The sequence below is a fragment of the Podarcis tiliguerta genome, assembly GCF_965153285.1.
Source record: "Podarcis tiliguerta genome assembly, chromosome: 14".
Lineage (NCBI taxonomy): Eukaryota > Metazoa > Chordata > Lepidosauria > Squamata > Lacertidae > Podarcis > Podarcis tiliguerta.
Window position 1 is genome coordinate 30,707,714 of NC_139547.1, and position 26,387 is coordinate 30,734,100.

Genomic DNA, 26,387 nt, shown 5'->3' on the forward strand with positions numbered 1-26,387 from the left:
ACTGGGTGCACAGTTCTGGATTTGTAGCTGGCAGCCTTGCAGGTTCAATCCATCCCCCTTGGCAGGAAGTATTTGGATTTGCACTGAGAGCTTTCAAGACCAGAAAAGCCTATTATTCATGATTGCGCCCCTTCTCCAAGCGCCGTGACATGCTGTATATATAATTTCCGACAAAATTGAATTTAAAAAGTAGTTCTTTGGCACGGATCCAGCCCACTAAAATGCCTCTTCAAAATGGCAAGCCTCTCCTCCGCTCCATTTTCTACAATTGAACACACACACACACACGACTTCAATAATCATATGTTCTGGGTTACGAAATTTCAGTAGGTAAACAGCCACTCAATCTCCACACAGGCAATTACCATAGAAACAACTGGCACTTCAGTAAGCCCATTTCAGCTCCTCAGAGCAGCCTTCGCCAACTTGCTGCTCCTCACACCTTTTTGAACTACAACTCCCATGCTGGCTGGGACTTGTAGTCCAAAAGACCCAGAGGGCACCAGGTTGAAGCACCCGCTGGTTTAGAGATGAGGAAGTCTCTCCTCTGCCTCCTTCATGTCAAGCTTCAAGGGTGTTCACTTTCACCTACCTGTCTCAGAAATGAACAAATTTCCTCAGCACCCAAACTGCCGACATTCAGAGTGTAATAAATTATCAGCTGGGGCCTCATGCCAGTTTCCTGCCACTTCCATTTTTCCTCTGCTAATATTGAACAAAGATGATCTAGGGCAAGACAAATCCTTTTATGATTGGGACGTTAGTCATCTCAGTGGCTATTTTTTCCTGTCAGGAAAAAAATGGGGCTACAATGCAGGAAAAAGTTGTTCTAACTTCGGAACACTAAGTCAGTGGGGCAGTGGGGGAGGACAGTAGTTTGGGGAGGTAAGAAGAGAAAAAGAGTTTGGATTTGATATCCCGCTTTATCACTACCCTAAGGAGTCTCAAAGCGGCTAACATTCTCCTTTCCCTTCCTCACCCACAACAAACACTCTGTGAGGTGAGTGGGGCTGAGAGACTTCAGGGAAGTGTGACTAGCCCAAGGTCACCCAGCAGCTGCATGTGGAGGAGCGGAGAGCGAACCAGGTTCACCAGATTACGAGTCCACTGCTCTTAACCACTACACCACACTGGCTCGCACGTAAGGTAAGGTAAGGGCTTTCATTTCTGTGTACACACACATGCAAGAGCAGGAAATCTTTTTGTGTGTGTGTCTAGCTTAAGAGCCCCAAAGTGGAATAAATTGATTCATGTTGGTTACTTTAAGCTGGGGGTTTAATTCATTTCTCACCATTTTTTTTAAAAAAAGCAGCCCCATTTGTGATTGAACCACATTTAATTGCGACTAATTGTCATGCCCTTTTAAAAAAAAAAAGTTTGCCAGTTTCAAACTCTGCAGCAATTATCTTTATGGGGCTGTATTGAATTGTTTCATCTCTTTGTTAAGAGGAATAAAAAGTTTATTAATTGCAGACTGTAAGAGGTCGGGAGGGGCATGCAGGAAGAGTGCATTTGTGAGCTTGGAAAAGCAGACATTATGCGAGCTGGTAAAATCCAGAAAGCAGTCACAAATGTTGCCTGGGTAAGAGCTGCTGGAAATGAGGGGGGGAAAGGCCAACTGCATGTTTCAGAACAAGGAAAGCTGCAGACAAATGATGGCTTGAGAGAAAGCTCTGAGTGAGAGTGCAGCTGGTGCAGGGGGTTGGACGAAATGACCCTCAGGATCCCTTCCAACTCTATAATTCTATGGCGTGAGGAATGTACATTCAGCCTATTTGCGTATCTGGTAAAACAAGCTTCAAAGGTTCTTGCATTGCTTCAAAAATCTGCAACACTTATTTGACCAGCAGGGACAGTGGAACAAAAGTGCATGGACACCTCTCATGGGTAGCAAAGCTTCTCTCAAGCCACTTTCAGCTCCTCCAAACCTGGGTCCATTCCCAGCTGAAATCTCCTGCATCTCCACACCAAAGGTATAGTGGGTTTCCAAGCAGGAGTGGGCAGAAGGTGAACCAGGATCTACGGAGGGATTTGAAGTTAGATCAGCAAGGGTGTCTGAGTCCAAATTCCCCTACCCCAGTTGGTGCTGATGAGAGCTGGAGGGCACCAGGTTTAAGCCTAGACAAAACTGACATCTCGCCACCCACAGAGCTTGCCTACATTCTTGCAAAACAGCGCTTCGCACAAGATATTGGCACTGCAATCATCTGGATGCAGTTTTTTAACACATCTGGCAATCTGTAACAATCAACAACAAACTTGCTGTTATTTTGGCAATTAAAGACCCTGCAAACAGGGATGAACCGCCTGTGAAATGAGAACAATGCTATTAAGCGGCCAATTAGCCTAGGTAAATAATGGAGTCAGCAATGTCTGGTGAACAATCTGTCGACTGCAGCACAAGAAATGATAGCACAACATCAGAACAAACACATTATGCAAATACAGGCAGGCTGGCTGGGGGGGGGGGGGCTTTGCTTGGCCATGGACAAAGTAGTATACCATAAGAGATTCAGGGCAGCAGACATATCATACTTTTACAGCAACCAGAACCAGCCTTTGTCTACACAGGAACAGAGTTTGCACCTTTCTGAGGGACAAAAGATACTGACATTTGTAGAGTTAAAACTATTCTCTTTTTCTGTATGAAACCCTCTACATATCAAAGCAGTTTTTTATTAAAGCATTGTGAACAAAGCGTTGGTCCTAACATAGAAGTCCCTATATACAGCTCAAGACCAGGCCACGTGAGAAACTACCTCATCCGTTTTACACCCAGAGTAGACAGTTACAGTCCAGTTTCTCCTCCAAGATCCAAAGATATCAGAAGCCCACATGGCAGGGCCTTCAGGGTTGCTGCCCCATTCTGTGGAATAGCATTCCTGTCGAAATATGGCATCGCCTGCACATTCTGGGAGCAACTGAAGACATTTTTGGTCCAACAGGGTCTTTACCACAAGCGTCCACTTGTTAGGGACTTAGTCTTGTTTACATTTGCTGTTTTTAACTGTTTCAAATTATCTTATGAGCAAATTGCCTCGAGACAGCAACAAACAGTCCATGATATCCTAGCATTCAGCCAATAGCTATTGCGGGATGGGAGGCTCAGGCAGACTGCAGGAAGAAGGCAGCCAACTGATAGCTTTGTCTCTGGGCAATTACATCCCACCTCTCATTTTCTTCCTTCAGCCTTCCTAATGGGTAAGCAGAGCAGCATTCAGGAGGCTGTTTCCTACCCAATCAGCAGACAAAGTACTCACCAATCTTTTCTACTGATTGACATCATAGGCTGTTTCTATGGCGATGATGATGATGAACGCAGAGCATTACCCTAACGACATCTGATTCCAGTCTTTAGCTATTCTAATCAAATGCTTTTAGGCATCACCCACAAAAGAGACGGTTCTCCCCTCCCTCCCTCTAACCATTGGAAAGGGAGAAAACAGGGCTGGGTGGGGGGGAAATGTCTCAAATTCATAGCTGACAGAATCAAATGTTCAAGAGGGCTTGTGAGCAAGAATCAGACAAAATCAGGGATGATTGGTCTGTCAGTATTTCAGCAATTATGAGCCATGATGCTAGCCCAGGCTGCTCCAAGCTGGTGCCCACCAAAGCTTTGGACTACAATTCTCATCAATGCCCTGCCAACACAGCCATGATAGGAGTTGTAGTCCAATATGGTTGTGCTGGCCAGGGCTGATGAACATTGTGGTCCAACAGATTTGGACAGAGGTGCCACCTTGGACCAAAGACACATCATTGGAAGTGCATTGTTGGGAGGTGGCCTTGCCCAGTGTGGCACAGCTTCAGTGGTCATGGTTCCTCCTCTCTCACACACAAGAGGAGCTTGCCTTTGATGCTGTGCCGCACTTGGCTTGGTGGTTTGGCCTCCTCCTCCCCCTCAATCACAGGAGGAGGTGAGCCCTCTGCTAAGGAATATTGAGGGGGTTGATGAAACTCCCCCACCCTCTAGAGCTGGCATGCCTGGATCTGGATGACAACTGGATTCAGGAAGGCTGGGCTCGCCAAGTGCATCCTCCAAATTGGTACCCGACTGACAGGTGCAAGGGGCAAGCAACAGGAGTTGGCCAGCTCCATCTTGCTCTTTCCATGAGCTTGCCATAGGAATTCCCGTGTCAGGCTATTCTTTTGGAAAGGAATGTGAGACAAGAGGAACCCTTGGCTGCAGCCACCACAGACTGGACTGCATCACAGCTCCACATTCCGTGTCAGTGTGGAAAAGCATAAAGCGGGAGAACCGGATGTGTAATATACCCAAAGGTCTCAGCAGTCCTTGATTTCAGAAAGCCAGGTGAACCAGCTGCCTTCTACCGAGTCAGACCAATTGGTCCATATTGCTCAGTATTCTCTACACTGACTGGCAGTGGCCCTTCAGGGTTTCAGGCAGGGTGTCTTTCACAGCCCTTCCTGGAGTTGCAGGGGATCGAACAGAGGGCCTTCGGCATGCAAGGCAGATATTCTGCCACCAAGCCACGGACCCCTGCACAGCCCCTTCCGCATGACCAGCAAAACCCAGAACAATGCAAGGTCAGAGAAGTTGCAAACTACACAGAAAAGGCACGCTTTCTTGGAGTAGGATTTGGATGATGGGGTAACCACAGGACATGTGCAATTGTGGTGACAGGCCACACTTTGGCTCCAACACTTCGGCCAAGTGAGCATCCCAGGGGTTCCAGGGTCATGCCCCTGGCTCCCTTTCGACAGTTTCCACGCTGCCTCCTCTGCCTGCCCGCCCTCCCTCCCTCCCAATCCTGTTGACGCAGCTGCAATGAACCAGCTAAAGCTTTTAGCAGCCAGCCAAAAGGGGAGCCCTCCAGAACTGCATTTGGTGGTAAATACCTTTTTTCCTTTCTAATTGCCGGGGGCAGCTTTTAAGGAGATTGTGTTATTGCATATTACTCTGCAGAGGGAACATCGTAATCGCTGCCACTGATTTACGATCGCTTTCTGTTTGGCAAGCAAATCTGTTTTGATTGGTGCACAGCTGATGCGCTGATGGAGGCTAATGTGGAAAAACATTCCCGGAGAGAGGAGGACCTTTCATCCCCTTCGCAAGCACCTGGAGAGGCCTCCCTCCCCATTGCTCGCAATAGCCTGCAGGGCTTCTATTAGCATACATGGGGATTTATGGAACAAGGAAGCCTTTCCCCAACTTGGCATCCTCCAGACACATTGGACTAGAGCTCCCACCAACCCCAAGTTGGGGTAGACTGGAATCATGTGAACAAAAAGAAGCTAACACTTTAAACTTAGACTGTTCCTGCTTGGCTTGGAAGATCCATGAAGCTCTTGAAGGGAAGGGAAGGGAAGGGGGCAGAGGGAGAGAAATAGGTGAAGTGCTGTTAGTTTCAGGAGGGAATGAGAACCTAAGGATCAACTTTGTTAGTATACTCCACTTGACTGAAGTTCTTTTTACAAAGAGGAGGAAAAACCCAGTTAAATTATTGGTAAAATCTTTTAAAACGCTCATTTAAAACATTCAAGGAAATTAAAATAAAAAATAAGCTACAAACCAGATCAAAACACACGTTGGCATTCTATGTTTCTGGATAGGTTTGGCTAGACAAAAATGTTTCTAGCAGCTGCCAAAAAGAGTACAGTGAAGGCACCATGTCCATAAGCAGGGAGTTCCAAAGTGCCACGCTAAAATATCCATTTCTTACAAGTGTGGAATGGGGATTATTTGGCACCTGTAACAGTGCCTGTTCTGTCAATCAAAGCAGTCAAGTGGTTGCATATAGGGTAAGGCAATCTCACAGGTAAACTGGTCCCATGTATTACATGGATGCAATTAACAGGCATCTTTTTAGGTCACATCAAACTTTAATTGCTTTATTGCTTATGGCCAAAGATATTTTCTTTTAATAAATAAATAAATAAATCAAGCAGGTTGAACAATATACAACAAGCCACATCTGCAAATACTGAAAATAATCTTTGCATGCAGTTAAACTATGGAACTTGCTCCCATAGAAGGCAATGATGGCCACCAATCTGGGTGGCTTTCAAAGTGGATTGGGCAAATTCAGTGAGGAGAAGGCTATCAACAGCTCCTAGTCACATTGGCCATGCCTGGTCTTCACAGTTAAAGCCAGGACTGTTTCTGGATACCAGTTGCTGGAAGCCACAGGAGGGCTCTTGTGCTCAGATCCTGGCTTGCAGGTTTTCCTTTTGGGCATCTGTTTGGCCAATGTGAGAACAGGATCATGGAATCATGGAACTGTAGAGCTGGAAGGGACCCTGAATGTCATCTAGCTCAACCCTCTGCAATGCAGGAATCTCAACAAAAATGCTGAACAAGATGAGCCACTCGCCTGATCCAGCAGCCAATGATAGATATATAAAAATACAGTAAAAAAAGGAGGGGGAAAAGCAAGGATTAAAAAAAAACGGGGGAGCAATAAAAATATATTTAAAGCAAGGCACCACCATGCTAATGTATAGTTGTCTCTGAAAGCATTTTGGTGTGAATCCTAGAGGCAGCAAGTACAAAAAGAATCACCCCATAAAAGTCACAATAAAGTTCAGATCCGATGGTAGATATACTCTCTTTTCTGAAATGGTTTCTGAACTGCCTTTTAAAAAGGTAAAGAGAGTTATCATCTATCACTCTCCTTGCTTTTGCCTTCCAGCATGCTCCCAAGCATTCCTCTGCAACTGTGCTTTCACTTGTTCAGTGCCAGATATTACATCTCAACAGGGGATAGAAAGGTGGGTAAGGCTTGCCCAAAGAGCTTGGCAGACCAAACTCAGAGGGCCCACCCCTGACCTGGTGGGTTATTGGGGGTCACTAATGGTTGAGAGTGAAAGGAACGGAGGCTGAGTGTTTGCAGAGGTACAGGTGTGTTTAGCATATGTGGAATTTGTGTGGGTACCAAGTGAGTCAGATCCTCTCTTATAAATGTTGATGCTTCATACTGTATTTAAGAACATAAGACGAGCCTGCAGGATCTGGCCCAATGACCCATCTAGTCCAGCAACCTGTTCTCACAGTGGCCAACTAGATGTAAGCAGGATTCAAGCACAAAGAACCCTCTCCCATTCCTGAGGTTTCCAGCAACTGGCATTCAGAATTAACATATTTGCTTTCTCCAACCACGTAGGCAGAGCACATCCATCATGACAAGTAGCCACTGATGGCTGTTTCTACCATTAATTTCTTCAATCCTCTTTTAGAGCCATCCAAGCTGATGGCCATCACTGCCTCCAGTGGAAAGGAGTTCCATAGTTTAACTAATTTAATTTACTTTTTATTGTTTCATATCTTGCATTTTGTGGAGGTTGTAAACTACTTTGCCATGTTTTCTGATGAAAAACGGTCAGCGGAGTAGGGTGTTCACAAAAACTCATTATTAGCTGTTTGTGGATCTCCTCTCTCTGCCGATCTCGACAAGAAACGAGATAGGCAGAAAATGGATATCCACAAACAGTTAATAATGAGTTCCTGTGAATACACTACACTGCTGGGTTGTTGTGAGGAGAGGCAAAGCAGAACCATTTTTTTGCTACACTGAGCTCCTTGGAAGGAAAGGTGAGGTATAAATATAAAAATAAAAAAGAGAAAAATAAATAAAACTTGGCGGCATGAAGCGTTTGGTTCTGTGCTACACAATTCGGAGCTTCCATCTGAGAATGCACACAATTCTTCCAGGCTCACAGACATTGACCAGGCATTGCTCAAAAGCGAAAAGGAAGTCAATTTATTGTGCTGAAACTCTGCCAGAGGGGAAGTCTGAAAGGAAGGGGAAAGAGGCTGACACCCTCTGGCTGGCTCAAAATAAAGACAACCAAATCCAAGGCTGGTAGTGGGATTCAGGCACTTGGGAGTTGCCAACTCCACAGGGACAACTGGGGGCTTTGTCCAAAGGGGGCCCTAATCTAGAAAGCAAAGCAAACAAGCCAAAATCCTTCAGAGCAGGTTCACAACAGCCAGCCATTGTGCCGCCTTAAGGCCAGGGGCAGTGAACCCGTTGCCCCAAGATGTCGTGTCCTGGCCTTCATGGCGGGGTGAAGAAGATGAACTCTCAGCACCATTTCTGCCATAAAGTGTTATAAGGCACCCGTCCAGGAGTTAGGTGGTGGTGCTGTGAATACAGGTTGTCACTCAGAAGGGTCCAGAAAGGCTGTGGCTCAGTAGCAGAGCACTTCCTTTGTCTGCAGAAGGTCCTAGGTTCAAGCCACAGCATCACCAAGTAGGGCTGGGAATGTCCCTTGTCTGAAACTCTGGAGAGCCCCTGCCAGTCAGTGCAGACAATACTGAGTCAGATGGACCAGTTATCAAGCAGCTTCCTAGGCTCCACTGCTGATTGGAAGTCCTAAGTTTCACCCACGCCTCTTCCTTCTGATCTGGTGAGCAGTACTAGCCGCAATGGCTACATACTGCCTCCGTTAGTAGAGGCAGCACGCCTCTGAATGTCACTTGCTGGGAATCTCAGGTCCTGCTTGTGGGGCTTTATTTTACAGTGGTACCTTGGATTAAGTACTTAATTCGTTCCAGAGGTCCATTCTTAACCTGAAACTGTTCTTAACCTGAAGCACCACTTTAGCTAATGGGGCCTCCTGCTGCCGCGCCGCCGCTGCTGCACAATTTCTGTTCTTATCCTAAAGCAACGTTCTTAACCCGAGGTACTATTTCTGGGTTAGCAGAGTGTGTAACCTGAAGTGTATGTAACCCAAGGTACCGCTGTATTTATTTTAATTGTCAAGAGTGAATTTCTGTCAAATTATTATTTGCTGAAGTTTTGAGAATTAATTTTATTGTGCACTATTATTTCCTAACAGATGACTGAATATTACTTTATTTGATATGTTGCCGTTTTATTTTAAAGTTATGTTTTCTTATGGCTTTTTGTATTAGATCAGATTACTATATGGCGTGTGTTCCCTGTTGTATATTTTGTTGCTGTAAACCCCCTTGAGTACAGTAATATAGAAAGGCGGAATACAAATTAAAAGTGAAATTAAATGAAGATGCTGGACTAGAGAAGCCTCTGGCCCGGACCAGCAGCAGGGCTCATATTTTGCTCAGATTTCTCCTGAAACGGGGGGGAACCCTTTACAGCAAAGATGAAAAGGAACTCTCTGCACGCCGTGGGATTTGCTGCTCAGCAGAGCATCGCTTGCAAAGCTTCTGCAAAGCTGATGCTTAACAGTTGTCACCAAAAGCAAACTGGAAAGCGGATAAAGGGACATAGTACAGTGGATACAGGGATGCGGGTGGCGCTGCGGGTTAAACCACAGAGCCTAGGACTTTCCGATCAGATGGTTGGAGATTTGAATCCCCGCGACGGGGTGAGCTCCCGTTGCTCAGTCCCTGCTCCTGCCAACCTAGCAGTTCGAAAGCATGCCAGTGCAAGTAGATAAATAGGTACCGCTCCGGCGGGAAGGTAAACGGCATTTCCGTGTGCTGCTCTGGTTTGCCAGAAGCGGCTTAGTGATGCTGGCCACATGACCCGGAAGCTATATGCCGGCTCCCTTGGCCAATAAAGCGAGATGAGCACTGCAACCCCAGAGTCGTTCACGACTGGACCTAATGGTCAGGGATCCCTTTACCTTTATCTTTTACAGTGGATACAGCACTGCTTTGCTTGCAGAAGGTCCCAAGGTTTGATCCCTGGCATCTCTGGGTTGGGTATTTAAAAACCTGGAGCACTACTGCAAGTCAGTGTCAACAGCACTGAGGGGGATGATCAGTGTAAGTCAGCTTCCTATGTTATTTCCTTGCAACACCCATTTTGAACATGCACATTTCCTAGGGCAAGAAAGAGCTTTGCTAGGAAAAAACTACCTTTAAACTCAACCAGGCAAATAGGGCCACAAACGTCATTATTAGCCCACATTTTTCATAGTTCACACACACCCTTGTTAACACATTGACAGCCTGGAAGGCAAATAAAAAAATACCCCCCCTTCCTCCTGTTTACAAAGGTTTCACTGCTTGTTCGCCTACAGGCAATCCTTCCTCTCCATGGGTGACCAGGAAAGCAGCTGTTATAATAATATTAATTTTAACCAGGCTTGGAACCCAACAAAGATAATTTAAGTGGTTTTCCTGTTGCCAGTCAGAACCGACGCAGCCGGGATCTTATCATTCAATCCTATAAATAAGACACACTGTATGCTTTCACCTAAATCAAACCCTTTTGTTATAGTATGCCCCTGGCTTCGGGGCTTTTGAAAAGAAACTAATTTGGCAGTGGGGTAAGAAATGTCCCCATAAGTTTTCAAAAGGGTGGCTGGTAAGAAGCAGGCACATTTTATCGGGACTGCAGTTATTAAAGAAAGCACCCGTTCCATCCACTCATTTTTTAAAAAAGCACCTTATACAAGCATTAGACTTCCAAATGAAGGTTCGTTTACCTCCAAGGCACGAATAAACTGACTTGAAGAAGTGCGTGTGTGCGCGCGCTGCATTTGACATTTCTGACTTAGCAGTGAGTCACCTCCCAAGCACAAATAGTTACAGCAAGGGAAAAATGCTAAATTTCTCCTGAGAGGAAGAGCAGGAAGGTGGACAGATGCGTAGAGATAGGACCTGAGCTACTAGCCAGGAGTCTAGTATGCAGATTAGCATATTAGCAGATATATTTATGCATGGGTTTCTACACCTGCCCCACACATGAAAGGAGCTTGCCTTCTTGCAGGTTGTCCCCATGCCCCCAACTGTCGTGCAAATTACCAGCTGATCAACAGAGACTGCATATGGGTTTCTGCTGCAAATCCAGGGGAATGCAGAGAATGGCATGAGGCAGAGATTTCACCTTCCTGAGAAACTCTGAGCTCCTGGTTGTGGCGGTTTTAAGCAAAGAAACAGCAAGCTTTATTCCTTTCTGGCCCTGAAGGTATATGTGCTGAAATTTCAGAAAGGTGGGCAACTAAGATTCCTAGGAATCACCTCTGCTACAACAATACTCACTTATGCAAAGCAAAGGGAATACAGTGGTACCTCGGGTTACATACGCTTCAGGTTACAGGCTCCACTAACCCAGAAATAGTGCTTCAGGTTAAGAACTTTGCTTCAGGATGAGAACAGAAATCATGCACTGGCGGCGCAGCGGCAGCAGGAAGCCCCATTAACTATAGTGGTGCTTCAGGTTAAGAACAGTTTCAGGTTAAGAACAGACCTCCGGAACAAATTAAGTACCTAACCAGAGTAGTTCCATAATTTATACAAGTCACGGAATGCAGGATTCCATTTTTCTCTCCCCATCACAGAAAATAGCCAATCGTTTGCTGCGAACACCTGTGCACCAGCCCCAGGGGAGAATTTTGTCATCTGGAAAGGGCTTATCTCTCCCCAGGCATTTCAGAAAGGAAGGTTCTTGCGATAACCTGAAGGAGAGGAAGTCGCTGGCAGTAATTAAGATAGCTAATTAGTGTCGGAAGCTACAAATTAGACTTTTGTTATTCTTGGCGGATAAGGCTCCACATTGTCACTGTCTCCCCCCCCCCCCAAATTCCATTCTTGTTTTCAAACTCACAGGGGAAGAGTTTGTTTTTCCAATTCAGCTCCAGCGCTTATCAGGACTACTAAACAATCTTAATACCACTGTAACAAACACTCTTGCAAGCAGTTCTAAGAAAAGGGCCACAGATCAGTGGCAAAGCACCTGCTTGGCATGCAGAGCGTCACAGGCTCAATTCTCCAGCATCTCCAGGCAGGGCTGGGAATGACTCCTCATCTGAAACCCTGGAAAGATGCTGCCAATCAGTGTCAGCAATACTAAGCTAGGTGGGCCATGAGTCTTGAGTCAGTGTAAGGTGGCTTCTGTCCTGGGCCAGGAATTGGCTTTACCTGCTGAGCAGCAGCCTGAAGGAGCAGGAGGCACAGTGACTTCACCCACTTGCCTGAAATCCTGCTGCCAGTCAGTGCAGACAATACTGAGCCAGATAGGTCAATGTTCTGACATTGTATAGTGAAGGACCGTAGCTCAGTGAGTAGAATATCTTCTTTGCAGTCAATAAAGGCTCAATGTCATGGACTCGTTGGATGCAGAGGAATGGTGGGAGACACCAACTGGGGAACCTCCAAAGGAAGAAGACAAAGAGCCCGGGGACTGGTGGTGGGATGATGATGAGTGGTCAGAGGGAGAAGAATGGGAGGAAGAGGTGTCAGAAGCTGAAGAGGCAAAGGGGCTTAGTGCAGGCATAGGCAAACTCAGCCCTCCAGATGTTTTGAGACTACAGTTCCCATCATCCCTGACCACTGGTCCTGTTAGCTAGGGATGGTGGGAGTTGTAGTACCAAAACATCCGGAGGGCTGAGTTTGCCTACACCTGGCTTAGTGAGCTGGGAGAGTCTGTGGTAGAGAGAAGCCCAAAATCAGAGGCAGCAGCAGAAGCAGGAGACGAGGGACGCCAAGAGGCAGAGATGAATCAGGCTGGTGAAGAAGCACCTTCTGCTGCAAAAAGCTCCCCTCCACCCTCATAGGGGCAAGAGCTACTGAGAAGAGGAGTTGTGCTCTTTAGTCTGGCACTCCTGAGTGGATCCTGTTTCTTCCAAGAGAGTTAACTTCACTTACTCCATGTGGTTTATTGCTGGCTCGCTTCTGACACCCAGGTTAAACTTCTGGCATCTCCAGGTAGGACTAGGAATTACCCCTTGCCTTAGACCCTGGAGTCAGTGTACACAATACTGAGCTGGAACATTGGTCTGACTCAGTACAGCTTCCTATGTTCCTAGCAGATGATAAACAAACTAGGCACTTAAGTCCTAAACTGAGGCTTGCTACTGTGCTGCGGGAAGACTGCTAGCAGGTCAAGAGAAATTAAATTTAATCAAATGCTCCAGTGAGCCCCAAAGCTCTCCACTTGCAGTGCTTCTGCATGATTCACTGGCCTGCCTCACTTTGCCTCTGGGACACAAGAGCCTAGAGAAATTAGGATAGGGAGTCAGCTGGAGGAGACAGGCAGGGTGGAGAACTGACAGGCAGAGGTTGCCACTCTGTCAAAAATTAGAAAGTACGAACACTCAGATACAGATCCTTCAGAACCATGGACAGGTCTCAGGCAAGGGAAGACTCACTTTAAGAAGCTCACCTTTGTCAACCTGGTGTCCTCAAGATGTTTTGGACTACAACTCCCATCAGTCCCAGCCAGCACGGCCAATGGTCTGGGGTGATGGGAGTTTCAGTTCAGCAACACCTGGGAGGGCACCAGGTTAGCCGTTCCTGCTTTGCAGTCATGATGGCTAGAAGCATGCTCAGTATGTTAGAGTGAAAGTTAAGCCCCCAATAACCAGATGTCACCCTTTGCTTGCTATGCAAGTACACTTGCACACAGATTCTAAATCCTGCAAATTCTGAACCCATTACTTCAAACACATCTCTTCTCCTCGTTCCAGCAGTGAGACAAGAAAGAGTTAGCTACAGGCTTCAAATCTAATAATTCATTCTAGGGATGTTTCTTCGTTATCCAGACACTTGTCTGTGTCTTTGCAAATTAGTCATTCCAAGTGTGCATTTTGGTGTTTCAGTATCTCTCCTATTAAATCAGGAAAGAACACAATTTGATTCCTCCATGGCACTCTCTGCGCTGAATAATTCAGATTTGTGCGGGGAGGGTTACAGAATGCCTGGATGGCAATCTTATGCAATCCCGCTTGCTGAATATTTGCTAATTTCATCCTTCTGATTCTCTCCCCTGACCCCACCCTCACCCTACCCCTTCATCATCAGACTGTTTGTAATGGCTGGACAGTTTTTGCATTGAGAAAACTTTCCACCAGAGAAATGTCTTATAGTTCCTGAGGCATGGGCAGAAGAAGAGGATGCCTTGCACCTCAACCCAAGCAGGCCTAGATCTGGCCAAGTGCCTGGAAAGGAAACTGCCTGGGATCCCACCCCACAAAAAGCAAGCCATTCTCCAGTCCATATTAGAAAGACAGGGTGAAAATAAAACAAATATACGGTATTCCCATCCCCATCCCTCAACATACTAGGCCAAAATAACATGGTGAGTGGTACAGAAAAGTTTCAGGTAACAGAAATCAACACAAATCTATGAAAATTAATAGCACCGGTAAGTTTCGACTAGCTCACTTACATCAGTGTAAGTCATTTGGAACTCATCCCCAGATTAAAAGGGCACCCCCCCAAAAAAAACCCCCATCCTCCCCCCCAATGGTACTCTGTTAATCTGGAAGCTTGATTCTTATGGCAGGAGGAGCATCAATTCACAATCTCAGCTTGGTGCCTCTTCAAAGCCTTCAAAAAGTCAAAGATGAGGGTGGTGCTGATACTTTCGTCACTCTGCTATCTCCCATTTATGGAGAAAGTGTTAATTTATTTCACTTTCCATTATGCAAGGAATCAAACACAGTTCAAACCTTGTCAGTCAGCCCATTGATGCGTTAATTAAGGCCTAGGCAGAGCCAGAGAAGCTCAATCTTCCCTGATAGAGGCACCACTTTTGCGATGGTGGAAAAACAAATTAAAGGCACAAAACACAGGCAGACGGAAGGTCCCCCTTGTGCCACCGGAGCAAGCCTCACCTGTTCTGCAACTCATATTGGGAAGGGAACAATGGGCAATTGCAGCTGTCCGACATAAACAAGCGAAATTCTCCAGTTCATAAGCGAATGTGCAAATTCCAGAAATGAGCATCAGGCACTGGGCTGCTGCAGAAAGGACAAGCAGAATGGCAGAGCAACCTTCCCCAAGCTGGTGCCCTCCAGAGGCATGGACTACCACTCCCATCAGCCCCAGCAAAGCCATGGCCTGAGACCAAGTCAGACAGCTGGCCCATATAGCTCAGTACTGTCAACGCTGACTGGCAGCAGCTCTCCAGGGTTTTCAGTCTCAGGAAGAGCTTCTGGATACTGTTTAGTGCTTGCACCCAAATCATCACTCCACACATTGCAGGGTGCAAACACAGGGGCCCTTCCCCATCTCTCGCTGCCACCAGCCCTACACCCTCTGATTCAGACAACCCTGGAAATGCTGGGGAAAGAATTGCAAGCTATCCTATTGCCTGCCACCAGCAGAAGTAGGCCACCAAACGGTATCCCAATCAATAATTCATAGAATATGAAGACAAATTTTTGTTTGGGATTGGCTTGTCGCAACAGCGAAGAAATCTGTCCCAGATAATTGCATGGTACACAACACTGGCAACTGCCTTTAATGAAACGAGGGCTTAAAAGCAACAATCCCACCGAGCTAAATATCTGCTTCACCAGAGGCGGGGAACATTTTGCAGGCTCCCTTCTGGGCAAGCTTGCAGGACCAGTGAAGGGTCTGGGCCTGGAGAGAGGGGTTCAGCTTGGGGAGAGTTATTGAGGGCCACATAGAAAGGTCCAGAGGGCCTGATGGTTTCCATCCCTGTCCCATCCCATTCTGTAACAAGGAAGTAAGATGACTCAAAGACAGAGACTGAGATCACAGAATCGTAGAGTTGGAAGAGACCCTAGGGATCATCTAGTCCTAGGGATCTGTCCCAATCACCTATAAATCCGTCCCGCGGACTGTCCGGGAACTAGTGTGTTTTTACATGAGTAGAATCTGTCCTTTTATTTCAAATGCATCTCTGGGTTATTTGTGGGGCCTGCCTGGTGTTTTTACATGAGTAGAATGTGTGATTTTATTTCAAATGCATCTCTGGGTTATTTGTGGGGCAAAGGAATTCATCCCCCCCCCCAAATATAGTCTGGCCCCCCACAAAGTCTGAGGGACAGTGGACCGGCCCCCTGCTGAAAAGGTTTGCTGACTCCTGATACTAGTCCAGCCTTCTGCAATGCAGGTATATGCAGCTGTCCCAAACAGGGATTGAACCTGCAACCTTGGCATTATCAGCACCACACTCTAACCAACTGAGCTATCCAGGTGTTGCTATACCATTGCCGATCACCATGGGACTTTGGGGTTTTGGGTTGGGTTTGGCCTGTGTGTGAATTTGTTTTATGTGTGTAGATCAGTGCACACTGACCAACCCACAGTTTTCACAGTAGGGCTATGTTCCAATGGCATGAAGTAGTCACGACAAACCGGTAGATTCCTATCTGCTGCAGCCTTCATCTGCCTTCACAGCCATTGTAACATACCGCTTGTTATCATCCGCCTGTTCTGCCGTTGAGGACTTCTTGGATCATTCTTTGTCTGGCTCCTTCCCTTTGACCTTACCGCCTTTGGTGACCCTGCTGGGAGTACGAGATTCCCAACGGCTTCGCTCACAAGGGTCATAGGAACATGCAAGCCCATTAACCACAACAAGGTGATGATCCAGCGAGTGGGACTTCGTTGGACTGGTCATGTTGTGCGGATGCCTGATGATCGTCTTCCAAAGCAACTACTCTATTCTGAACTTAAAAATGGAAAGCATAATGCTGGTGGTCAACAAAAGAGGTTTATAGACTGTCTCAAGGCAAATCTTAAAAAATGTAGTATAAACACTGACAACTGGGAAACACTGGCCTGCGAGCGCTCCAGTTGGAGAACAGCCTTTACCAAAAGTGTCATGGGCTTTGAAGACACTCGAACTCAGGACGCAAGGGAGAAACGTGCTAGGAGGAAGGCACGCTTGGCAAATCCACACTGTGATCAGCTCACACCCGGAAACCAATGTCCCCACTGTGGAAGGATGTGTGGATCCAGAATTAGCCTCCACAGTCACTTACGGACTCATTGTTAAAACCGTGTTTATGGAAGACAATCTTACTCGACTACGAGTGATCGTCAAAGAAGAAGCAGCAGCAGCAGCTCTACCATTGTTTCCCCCCCCCCCCTTATTTCTAATTTATCATCATAGTCGGTTTACTTTTTCCAGCTTTTAGGAAACATGGTTGAAAGACATCCAGAGGGGAAACTGTGTTAAGTTTGTTGCAGAAAAACAAGAAAGCCTCTTCTTTCACCTTAAAGACTTACAAACCTGTTCTGTGAATGGCCACAGTTAATTACATAAATGCAAGTGTCTACACTTTTCTGCATTTCATGTCCTTCTGATCTTAATGCTTTAAATCCCCACCTACTCCCCAAAAAACATACAAAGAGATTCCTGTAACTCAGAATGATATTTCACACATCTGATAAAATGGATTTCACTTCACAAAAGTTTTGTACTGCAGTGGATTTAAGGTGCTACAATACTTGTTTATGGTTTGAGAACTTTGGCAAGTCATCCATCCAGTTTTATTTGCCTGCCACAAGCCCGCAGAAAATAAAACACCAAAATCATACAACTTCTAACATAAAATGAGTTGAAGGATGTGGCATATATATAACACAGGGGAGAGAAAATCCACCTAAACTGCACTTGAAGTTGACAAAATCTTTAACAAATCTTTGTATGTACACAACTGAATAAATAACTGGGGACAATGCTTATGTTAACACGCCCATAGAGTCTAGAAATACGAAAGGCATTTATCACAAAGATCACATACACTTCAGGTACTGGAAATTTATCACTGGAGAACGGCTAGGAACTGCCATTTCACTGGGAATTCTTTTTCAGAAAAGCACAGCAGGAAGCCAGCACATATATCCTTGCTGGTACATAAAATTGGCATGTAAAAAAAAATAATTGTTTTCAAGTTGTTTTAATATATTTAACAGTTCTGTATTTATTTATTTATTTACTTATTTATTTTATCTCATAAAATATATGCACCCTTTGATTGTAAAAACTCAAAGCAGTTTACGAAGAGAAGAAAACAATAAAATTATCCCTGAAAAAAACTCTTTAAGACATTCAAAAGATAAAATCAGCAATAAACCAAAATCAGATTAAAACAAACACCAACATTCTGCACTGCCTAAGTAGGCTTGAGAACAGTGAAGGTGCCCGTCTGATGTCAAGTGGCAGGGAGTCCCAGAGGGTGGGTGCTGCCGTGCTAAAAATTCCTTACAAATGCGAAGCGAGTGCTATATGGCGATTGAAACAGTGCCAGTTCTGCAGATCGAAGCAGTTGAGCAGGCATATATGCGGGAAGGTGGTCTCACACAGGTAAGCTGTTTTATGCTTTTATTAGATTGTAAATCACTTTGGGCTGCCCCACGGAGGGTGATTCATAAATGAAACCAATACGCTCCACACATATTTCCAGATCTAGCTGCATTTGCAGGTCCTAATCACCGCAGGGGAGATTTCATAGCAAAGCCTTCCATAGGCAACCAGCCGACAGGGTTGCAACCATTGCTGGGGGGCAGGGAGAAAGAGAAAATCTGGTGCTGGCTGGCCAGCTTCCTTGCAACTTGAAAGAGACTCTCATCACACCAAAATCCTCTTAAAGAGGAATGAGAGATCTGAAGAGATACTGCAGGGGGAAACGGGGAAGAGAGCAAGAATAAAAAGCAGATGCTACTAAAAGGGAAAAAACTCGTGTTCTTTAGCTCCGCGACTCCAGAACGCTCCGTGATGCAGTTCGTAAGAAACTGACAAGGTCACACCATTGATGGTAGGTAGGGCCATGCACACTGTGTGTGTTCCAGCCACTTAGCTATTTATAAAATGTGCATGTTGCTTCTCTAGCTAAAACACAAACCATTTAAAAACACAAAAGGCAATAGGAAAAAAAGCGCAGTTAAAAAAGAAAAGTCTAAAACATGGTAGAAGCACTTGCTTTTCATGCAGAAGGTGCCAGGCTCAATTCCTGGCATCTTTAGGTCAGGTTGGGAATATCCAACCCCCACCCCACCCCCAACTGAAAACCTGGAGAGCTGCTGCAAGTTAAGAGTCAAAAAAAATCATTCGCATCTGTCTGTCCTGAGAGACAAATGAGTACTGGAAACCACAGGAGGGGAGAGGGCTCTTGTGCTCTGGTCTGGCTTGTAGGCTTCCCTTTGGGGCATCTGTTTGGGCACTGTGAGGACAGGATGCTGGACTAGATGGGCCTGATCCAGCCAGCTCTTCTTATGCTCCTACATGGATGACTTAAAGGGAGGCCAGGCAAAGAATCACAACAGGCAGACTTAACCAGCCAGTTCCATTCCATTCCATTTACTATATAGTACAGTATTTATATACAGGGATGTGGGGGGGGGGGGGACCACCATCACCAAGGCCTCATGGGTCTGAGATGGTTGAGAACGGTATGTAAAGCGGTACTGGTACACAAACTGTATTTGTATATATTTTGTTATTTATTTTATGATACTACACTACACCACCTCAGAACGCCCACATAATAGATAGTCTCATCACTATAGATAGAATAAGACAGGGTTTTTTGTTTTTGTTTTAAAAAGGCAAATGTTCAATTCAGAGTCATCCACCCAGATGGACCTGCTTGAAGCAAACCCATGTTTGAACAAACGGTTTTCTTCCAAGAGAGAAGGGTTTCAGCATCTTCCTAACCACATCACAGCTTCAGTTATGACATTTGCAACCGAGAACATGCACTAACTAGCATTGCCGGCAGGTACTTTCAGACCCAGGGACGTGGGTGGCGCTGTGGGTTAAACCACAGAGCCTAGGACTTGCCGATCAGAAGCTCGGCGGTTTGAATCCCTGCGACGGGGTGAGCTCCCGTTGCTCGGTCCCTGCTCCTGCCAACCTAGCAGTTCGAAAGCACGTCAAAGTGCAAGTAGATAAATAGGTACCACTGTGGTGGGAAGGTAAGTGGCATTTCCGTGCACTGCTCTGGTTCACCAGAAGTGGCTTAGTCATGCTGGCCACATGACCCGGAAGCTGTATGCCAGCTCCCTCGGCCAATAAAGCGAGATGAGCGCCGCAACCCCAGAGTCGGCCACGACTGGACCTAGTGGTCAGGGGTCCCTTTACCTTTACCTTTTTACTTTCAGACCCTGGGCTTTTAAGGTATTACAAGCCACAAGTATTATTACTTTAGCTGTAAAGCCCACAATTCACTTTCCTCTCATCTTCACAACCGACACCACCATTCCGTGCTTTACAACAGCTTCCATACCCCTGACACTGCAGTAAAAAAGCCAATTCCGATAACAAGGAAATACTCTGAACACGAGCAGTTTCAAAAATCCACTTAAGCCACAGCACCTTCAGGACTACAGGAATAAAACAGGTCTCGCTTCCCTGGCAATAAGGAAAGAACGGTAAGGAGAACAACAAATAGCACTAAATAAAGACTTATTTATTGCTAGCTGCCCAGAGAATGCATTTACTAATAATGCATTTTTAAAGTAAAAAACAATAAAGTGAGCATCCATAACCATGTTCATGGAAGGCTTGCCCCAAACTAGAAAAGTAAGAAAGATTAAACAGAAGATGTTGCAACAACCAGCATCAGTCCCAGCGGGCCTTGGCAGGCCATCGATGGCTCAAGGTGCTGATGCTGGATCTTGTTTGCTGCTCCACGAGTAATCCTTTGAGTTCCCCCTTAGTTACGTGGCCCTGGACTTCTGCTCCAAGATCCAGCCCTACCTGCAGTACCGACATTCACAAACTCATTGCAAAATGTATAATGAGAAGGTTTGCTTCCCCTAATTGTAAAATCCAGGAAAGTGGGAGGTCGTTTATAGAGCAAAGGAACAACACGCTCTCTGATCTGGCAACAATTGAGTGCCCTCAGAGGTCCTCCAAACACACAACCCTTCAGGGCACCAGCTTTGAACGGAAAGAGTTTCTTTTGCAAACTAGGCAGGTGTCCATCGTTACAGCACCATGGTGACTATCAACATGGCCAAACCACCAACAAAGTGACATTGGTCCATGACCATCTCATGCAATCACCGAGGGCTGGCGGCTCTTGGTAAAAGGCAAGGGATAGACAGATTGGGTCTACAGGGTGCCAGCCACCCAGACAGTCTCCTGCCCCCCAGTGGTGCTGAAATAAAACGAAAGCCATTGTATGAGAACACAGTTCCTATAAGGCTGGAGCAGCAAATGAACATCCAGGTGGCTTAGGCTCCCTGTTCATGCGGACTCTTGACTCTTGACTCTTGTTATGAAGTCAGGCCTGTGCAGCTGAAGCAAAGGAACAAAGCCGCCCAAAAATCTCCTTACCCGGAAATCAATGCCCACTGTAGAGATGAAGCTGCCAGCCAGGAAAGCACCATCCTTGAACCGCACCAGCAGGCAGGTCTTGCCAACCCCGGAGTCGCCAACCAGCATCACCTAAAGAGAAAAGAACAGGCATGGAGGGGTGGGGATTAGAGCTGGATAAGCCCGTTTTACTACTAGTGACCTGGAGCCACAGAGCTCTATCTTCTGGGCTCTCTGCTTCTAGCCAGGGCCCTAGCTAGGGGGAGGTGAGGTGGGCCCCTGCCAGGGGTGCAGGTGACCGGGGGGTGCAAAATTGGCTAAAAAATATGTCCATAAATATAAATATTGATTATTGCCTCATAAGAAATGGTTTTAAATAGAGGGTGAATTGAATGGGGGGGGGGTTGGAGGAGAGGCAGAAAGAAGAGCTAATTTGTCTGTGGCTAGGGGACGCAATCTGGATGGTTCTACCAGAGCGCAAGATCACCTAGCTATGGCTCTGTTTCTAGCGCACCAGACTGTGAATGGATAACACTGGGGCAAGGTTGGGGAACCTCAAATCCAGGGGTCCAATACAATCCTCAAGCCACATTCTATACTATGACTATTACTGCATTGATATCTGCCCCCCCCCCCCCGACCCTCAGCCTCTGGCTTGCCTAGTTAGCGCTGGCCCTCTTAACACAATTCCAGCTCCTTATAGAGAGAACTCATCTATCAGTGCCTCATAATCAACTCTCTCTCCTGGCAGTTTAAACCTATCTACGTGCCAGACAGGCTGCAAGTTTTCTGCTGGGCACACGGCGGCTCTGGGCTGGAATCAGAATCGTGACCTGACGGACTTTGATAGAATTCATTGCTCTGGCCCCAGTTATTTCAGTGGCCTGTCAGACAACATTTATAGCAGCCACCCCCAACTTGGCACCTCAGTTGTTTGGTGCTCTACCTCCCATCAGTCTCAGCCAGCAAGGACATTGTGGAGAGTTATAGTACCACTGTTGGAGGGTGCCAGTTCCGGGAAGGCTAGTTTAGAGCAGCATTGCACAGCAGCCCACATCCTGAACTCAAAGCATTATTTCAAGCAGGGGCTTCTACATACATACATAATTTTATTGGTATGCCACCTTTCCATATGTTAAAATCATGCCCAAGGCAGCTTACGACATGAAAAAAATACATAATTAGGAGAAAAATACATAATTAGAAACATAATTAGTTTACATAATAAAGTAAACAATATAACATCAAAAAGCACACAAGCAAATAGAAGCAACGCCCACATAAATCATAATTAAGATTTAAAATTAAAGATGCAAAAATTAATATCAATAATAACACAACACCAACACCAATAGGAATCTGTTCAGCAGCTTTTGTAGCTGGAGTCAGTCAGAGTCCCTCATTGTCTGCTCAGCAGCTTTTGTAGCTGGAGTCAGTCAGAGTCCCTCACTCCCAGACCTGGTGGAGGAAATCCAGCAAGGTAGGAAGCAGATCTTCCAGGGTTCACAGCCAGGACTGTCTCTGGCCATCTAGAACTTTGTAAGGATGTAGGATGCTTATACTGAGTCAGGGAACTGGTCCATCTAGCTCGCTACTGTCTACTGACTGGCAGAGGCTCTCCAGGGTTTCAGGAATGGACATTCCCAGTCCTACTTGAAGATGTCAGGGATTGAACCCAGGACCTTCTGCATGCGAAGCAGATGCTGTACCACCGAGCCAAGGTGCTTTCCCCAAATACATTGATAACTCAATGAGCCCTACTCCCAGGTAAATCTGTATAGGATTAGCTTGTGGGTCACTCTCATGTTATTTAAGAAATGTAAAAACTGAGTCCTGCTGGGTCAGGCCAAAGGAGCCTATCTAGTCCAGCATCCTGTTCTCACAGTGGCCAACCAGTGGGAAACCTGCAAGCAGGACCCAAGCACAACAGCCTTCTCCTCAATCATGTTTCCAGCAACTGGCTTTCAGAGGCATATGGTCTCCAACACTGGAGTGAGAGCCTAGCCATTGTGGCTAGTAGCCATTGATACCCTTATCCTCCATTAATTTGTCTGATCCTAATTTTCTGAACTCTGTAGTTTCTGTTACATAAGAAGCAGTTTTATACCAAGTCCAACCATTGGTCAATCTGGCTCAGTATTTTCTGCACAGACTGGCAACATCTCTCCAGGGCTTCAGAAAGCAGTGATTCCTCACACTACCTGGATATGCCGGGACTGAACCTGGGACCTACTCCATGTGGAGATTCTCTACTACTGAGCTACGGTGGTTGGACTAGATGACCCCTAGGGTCCCTTCCAACTCAATAATTCTATGGTTCCAAGACCCTTCTCTAAGGCACAGAAAGTAAGTTATGAAATCCTTTTCACAGGCACAAGAAGACTCTCTAAACTGCAGTCCTAGGAAACCGATCACCAGCCTGACTCGCTCTATGATTTAACTTGGCAATCACTTTTGCTTGCACGTGGGCTATTACACATTGCAGAAAAAGTATGGTGGTATTCGTTTCAAAGGCTAATTCCATATTTTGTGCAATCTGCCACAGACATTTACGTATGTGCAAACGTGTAGTAAATGTGCAGACAGGCAAACCATGCTTGTTTTGCACATTTGCTACATGTTTGCACATTTACTACATTTGTGAAACGTATAGTAAACATGCAAACAGATGTCAAGCATGTAGTATATGTGCCAAACAGGCATGTTTTCAAATATTTGTTTGCTTTCTAATATTTTAAATTATTTTTACTCTACATTTAATTGTAAACGTATTTTATTGAGTTTTATGTGCTCTGCTTAAAGGTAAAGGTAAAGGGACCCCTGACCATTAGGTCCAGTCATGGCCAACTCTGGGGTTGTGGCGCTCATCTCGCTTTATTGGCCAAGGGAGCAAGCGTACAGCTTCCGGGTCATGTGGCCAGCATGACTAAGCCACTTCTGGCGAACCAGAGCAGCACATGGAAACACCGTTTACCTTCCTGCCGGAGCGGTACCTATTTATCTACTTGCACTTTGACGTGCTTTCGAACTGCTAGGTTGGCAGGATCAGGGACTGAGCAACGGGAGCTTACCCCGTCGCAGGGATTCGAACCACCAACCTTCTGATCGGCAAGTCCTAGGCTCTGTGGTTTAACCCACAGCGCCACCCGCGTCCCATGTGCTCTGCTTACTGGCATGCAAATGTGCAGTAAATGGGATACCAGAGCCCTTCAAATATTTCAGAAAACAGGGAGTCAACCCACAGCCGAAGGTGTGCTGCAACCCAGAACTTTTCTGTCAATCATGCCTGACTGAGTATCTCAACAGCATCTCAGCAAGACAGGCAGGCCTGCTGTGAAAAGGGCTAAGGAGGAACACTCAGCACACACCCCTTCACTTTCACTATTGTTGCTTTTTAACAACTTTCTAAACTGAAAAAGGAAAGGAAAGAGAAGGACTGATTGGCAGAGAACACCCCTCACAGCTGAGTACTGCCATGCCCATAACATTTTCCCCAATTCTCTCCAGGGAGCGGGAGCCCAGAAACTTCTGTAGGGCCACAGCCCCCCTCCCCTGATCTAGGGCTCAGCCCCTCAAACCCTGACTCCAGAACTCACACCTGAGACATATTGAGTGACAACAGTCATTCTGAGCATGTGCAGAGCAATTTCCATTCCTGCACATCTGCAATAGGGGAAGAGGCTTTCTTTCTGGCACCTTTCCTATATAACCTCTCTGTGCTTTGGAGAGCAGCCCTCTCCTGTTAAGCAGCTAGACCTCAGGATCACAGGAAAATAGGGAAGCAAAAAAGGGTGATGGAGAGGCAGTGTGGTGTAGTGGTTAAGAGCGGTGGACTTGTAATCTGGTGAACCGTGTCCCCGCTCCTCCACATGCAGCTGCTGGGTGACCTTGGGCCAGTCACACTTCTTTGAAGAATCTCAGCCCCACTCACCTCACAGAGTGTTTGTTGTGGGGGAGGAAGGGAAAGGAGATTGTTAGCCGCTTTGGGACTCCTTTGGGTAGTGATAAAGCGGGATATCAAATCCAAACTCTTCTTCTCTTCTTCTTTGTCACAAGACATTATGACAACCATGCACAATCCTAACCATGCCTATCCTACTGAATTCTTTGGGGTTTACTCCGGGCAAGTGGGGCAAGGGCTGCAGCCTTAGGCAGCTTTGGGGGGGGGGGAGAAAAAGACAGGCAGATAGAGAATCAGATGAAATCCTGGTTAATGTCTAACAGCTGCCATCTTCCCTGCCAGGAACCTCCAAATAGAGAGGCAGTCTACCAGCAAACACCCACATCCTGGAGGCAAAGCAACAGGTGTCCTCCACAGGAGTCCCATAAATATGCAGCTGACGGGTGACTAAACACCTCCCCCTCCAACCAGCCGGACTCTTCTCTTGGGGCTTATCTGAGACTCAAAACAAGCTTGGTTTGAACCCCTCTTCTGCAGGAGGGGGGCAGCTTTGCAGAACGCAGCGCCACAAGGCACCCCACACCCCGAGGCAAAAGGTGCATAGGGAAAGGGGCTTAATTGCCAAACGGGTCTTTGGCAACAGGTGTGTGTAAGTTTGTACTTTCTCAGAATTCCCCCCACCGCGCCAAAATAAATCTAATTTGAATCAGCTGGCGAGATACAGCCTGGCTTTCTGATGTCCTGACCCCCCCCCCCCCAAAAAAAAAAGACGCCGCCACTCTCTACTGCTCCGGGAGCCCTCTTGGCTCAAGTCTCCAAGCGCCTTTACGCACCAGCGGGACGGCCTGGGGCGCCTCCCTCCCGCCCCGAGTCTGGTTCCCCATCCCCGACGGCGCCGAGCTCCGGAGCTCACCTTGAAGGCGACGTCGTAGAATTCGCCGCTGGAGCTCAGCGAGGGTCGGCTGGGCAGTGCAGCCCCGTTGGCAGTGGAGGAGCCGGCGGCGGCGGCGGCGGCGGCTGGGGCGCTCCGGGCTCCGGCTCCGGCTCCGGCTCCGGCTCCAGCAGCGCCCTTGGGGGCTGCCGTCGGCGCCGCGCCCCGGGAGCCCTGGCCGGGCAGGGCGGAGGAGGGCGCCGAGGCGGTGCCGGCGCCGCCGCCCTTGGACTTGGGGCTCTTCTTTCGGGACATGCTGCTGGCTCAGGCAGGGCGCCCGCCTCACCGCCGGCTCCCGCCGGGCAGCTCCCGCGCGCTCAGCAACCTCTCCAGCGGCAGCAGCGGCAGCAACATCCCCGCCTGCCTCGCTCGCTCCCTCGCAGCCGCTGCCGCTCGGTCCGTCGATCCGCGCGTCTGGCCCCGCCTGCCGCTCCCGGCGCGTCTCCGCCGCTAGGGGCGCCCGAGTTCACTCACGCCGTGAAGTCGTGGGGGGGGGGGGGAGAGCCAAGCCACTGCCAGGCTTTTCTGCTGCCCCAGGAGATACACCTTGGTGAAGGTGAGCTGAGACCCGAGGGGGGGGGGGAGTTCTTTATTTAATATATTTGTGTCTTGGTTTTAGAACATAGGAAGAGCCTGCTGG

The 26,387-nt window shown here is 47.1% G+C and overlaps 1 protein-coding gene across 1 annotated transcript in view; it reads right to left on the minus strand.

Moving 5' to 3' along the window:
• RAB26 (RAB26, member RAS oncogene family) overlaps window positions 1-26,169 on the minus strand; it is a 107,591-nt gene extending 81,422 nt beyond the window's left edge. Inside the window, exons 1-2 of the mRNA XM_083414045.1 lie at window positions 25,730-26,169; window positions 20,937-21,047 (exon numbers count right to left, since the gene is read on the minus strand). Coding sequence (XP_083270171.1) covers window positions 20,937-21,047; window positions 25,730-26,002 — 384 coding nt within the window. The 5' untranslated portion in view covers window positions 26,003-26,169. The remainder of the gene's footprint in view (window positions 1-20,936; window positions 21,048-25,729) is intronic.
• Between the last annotated feature and the right edge of the window lie 218 nt (window positions 26,170-26,387).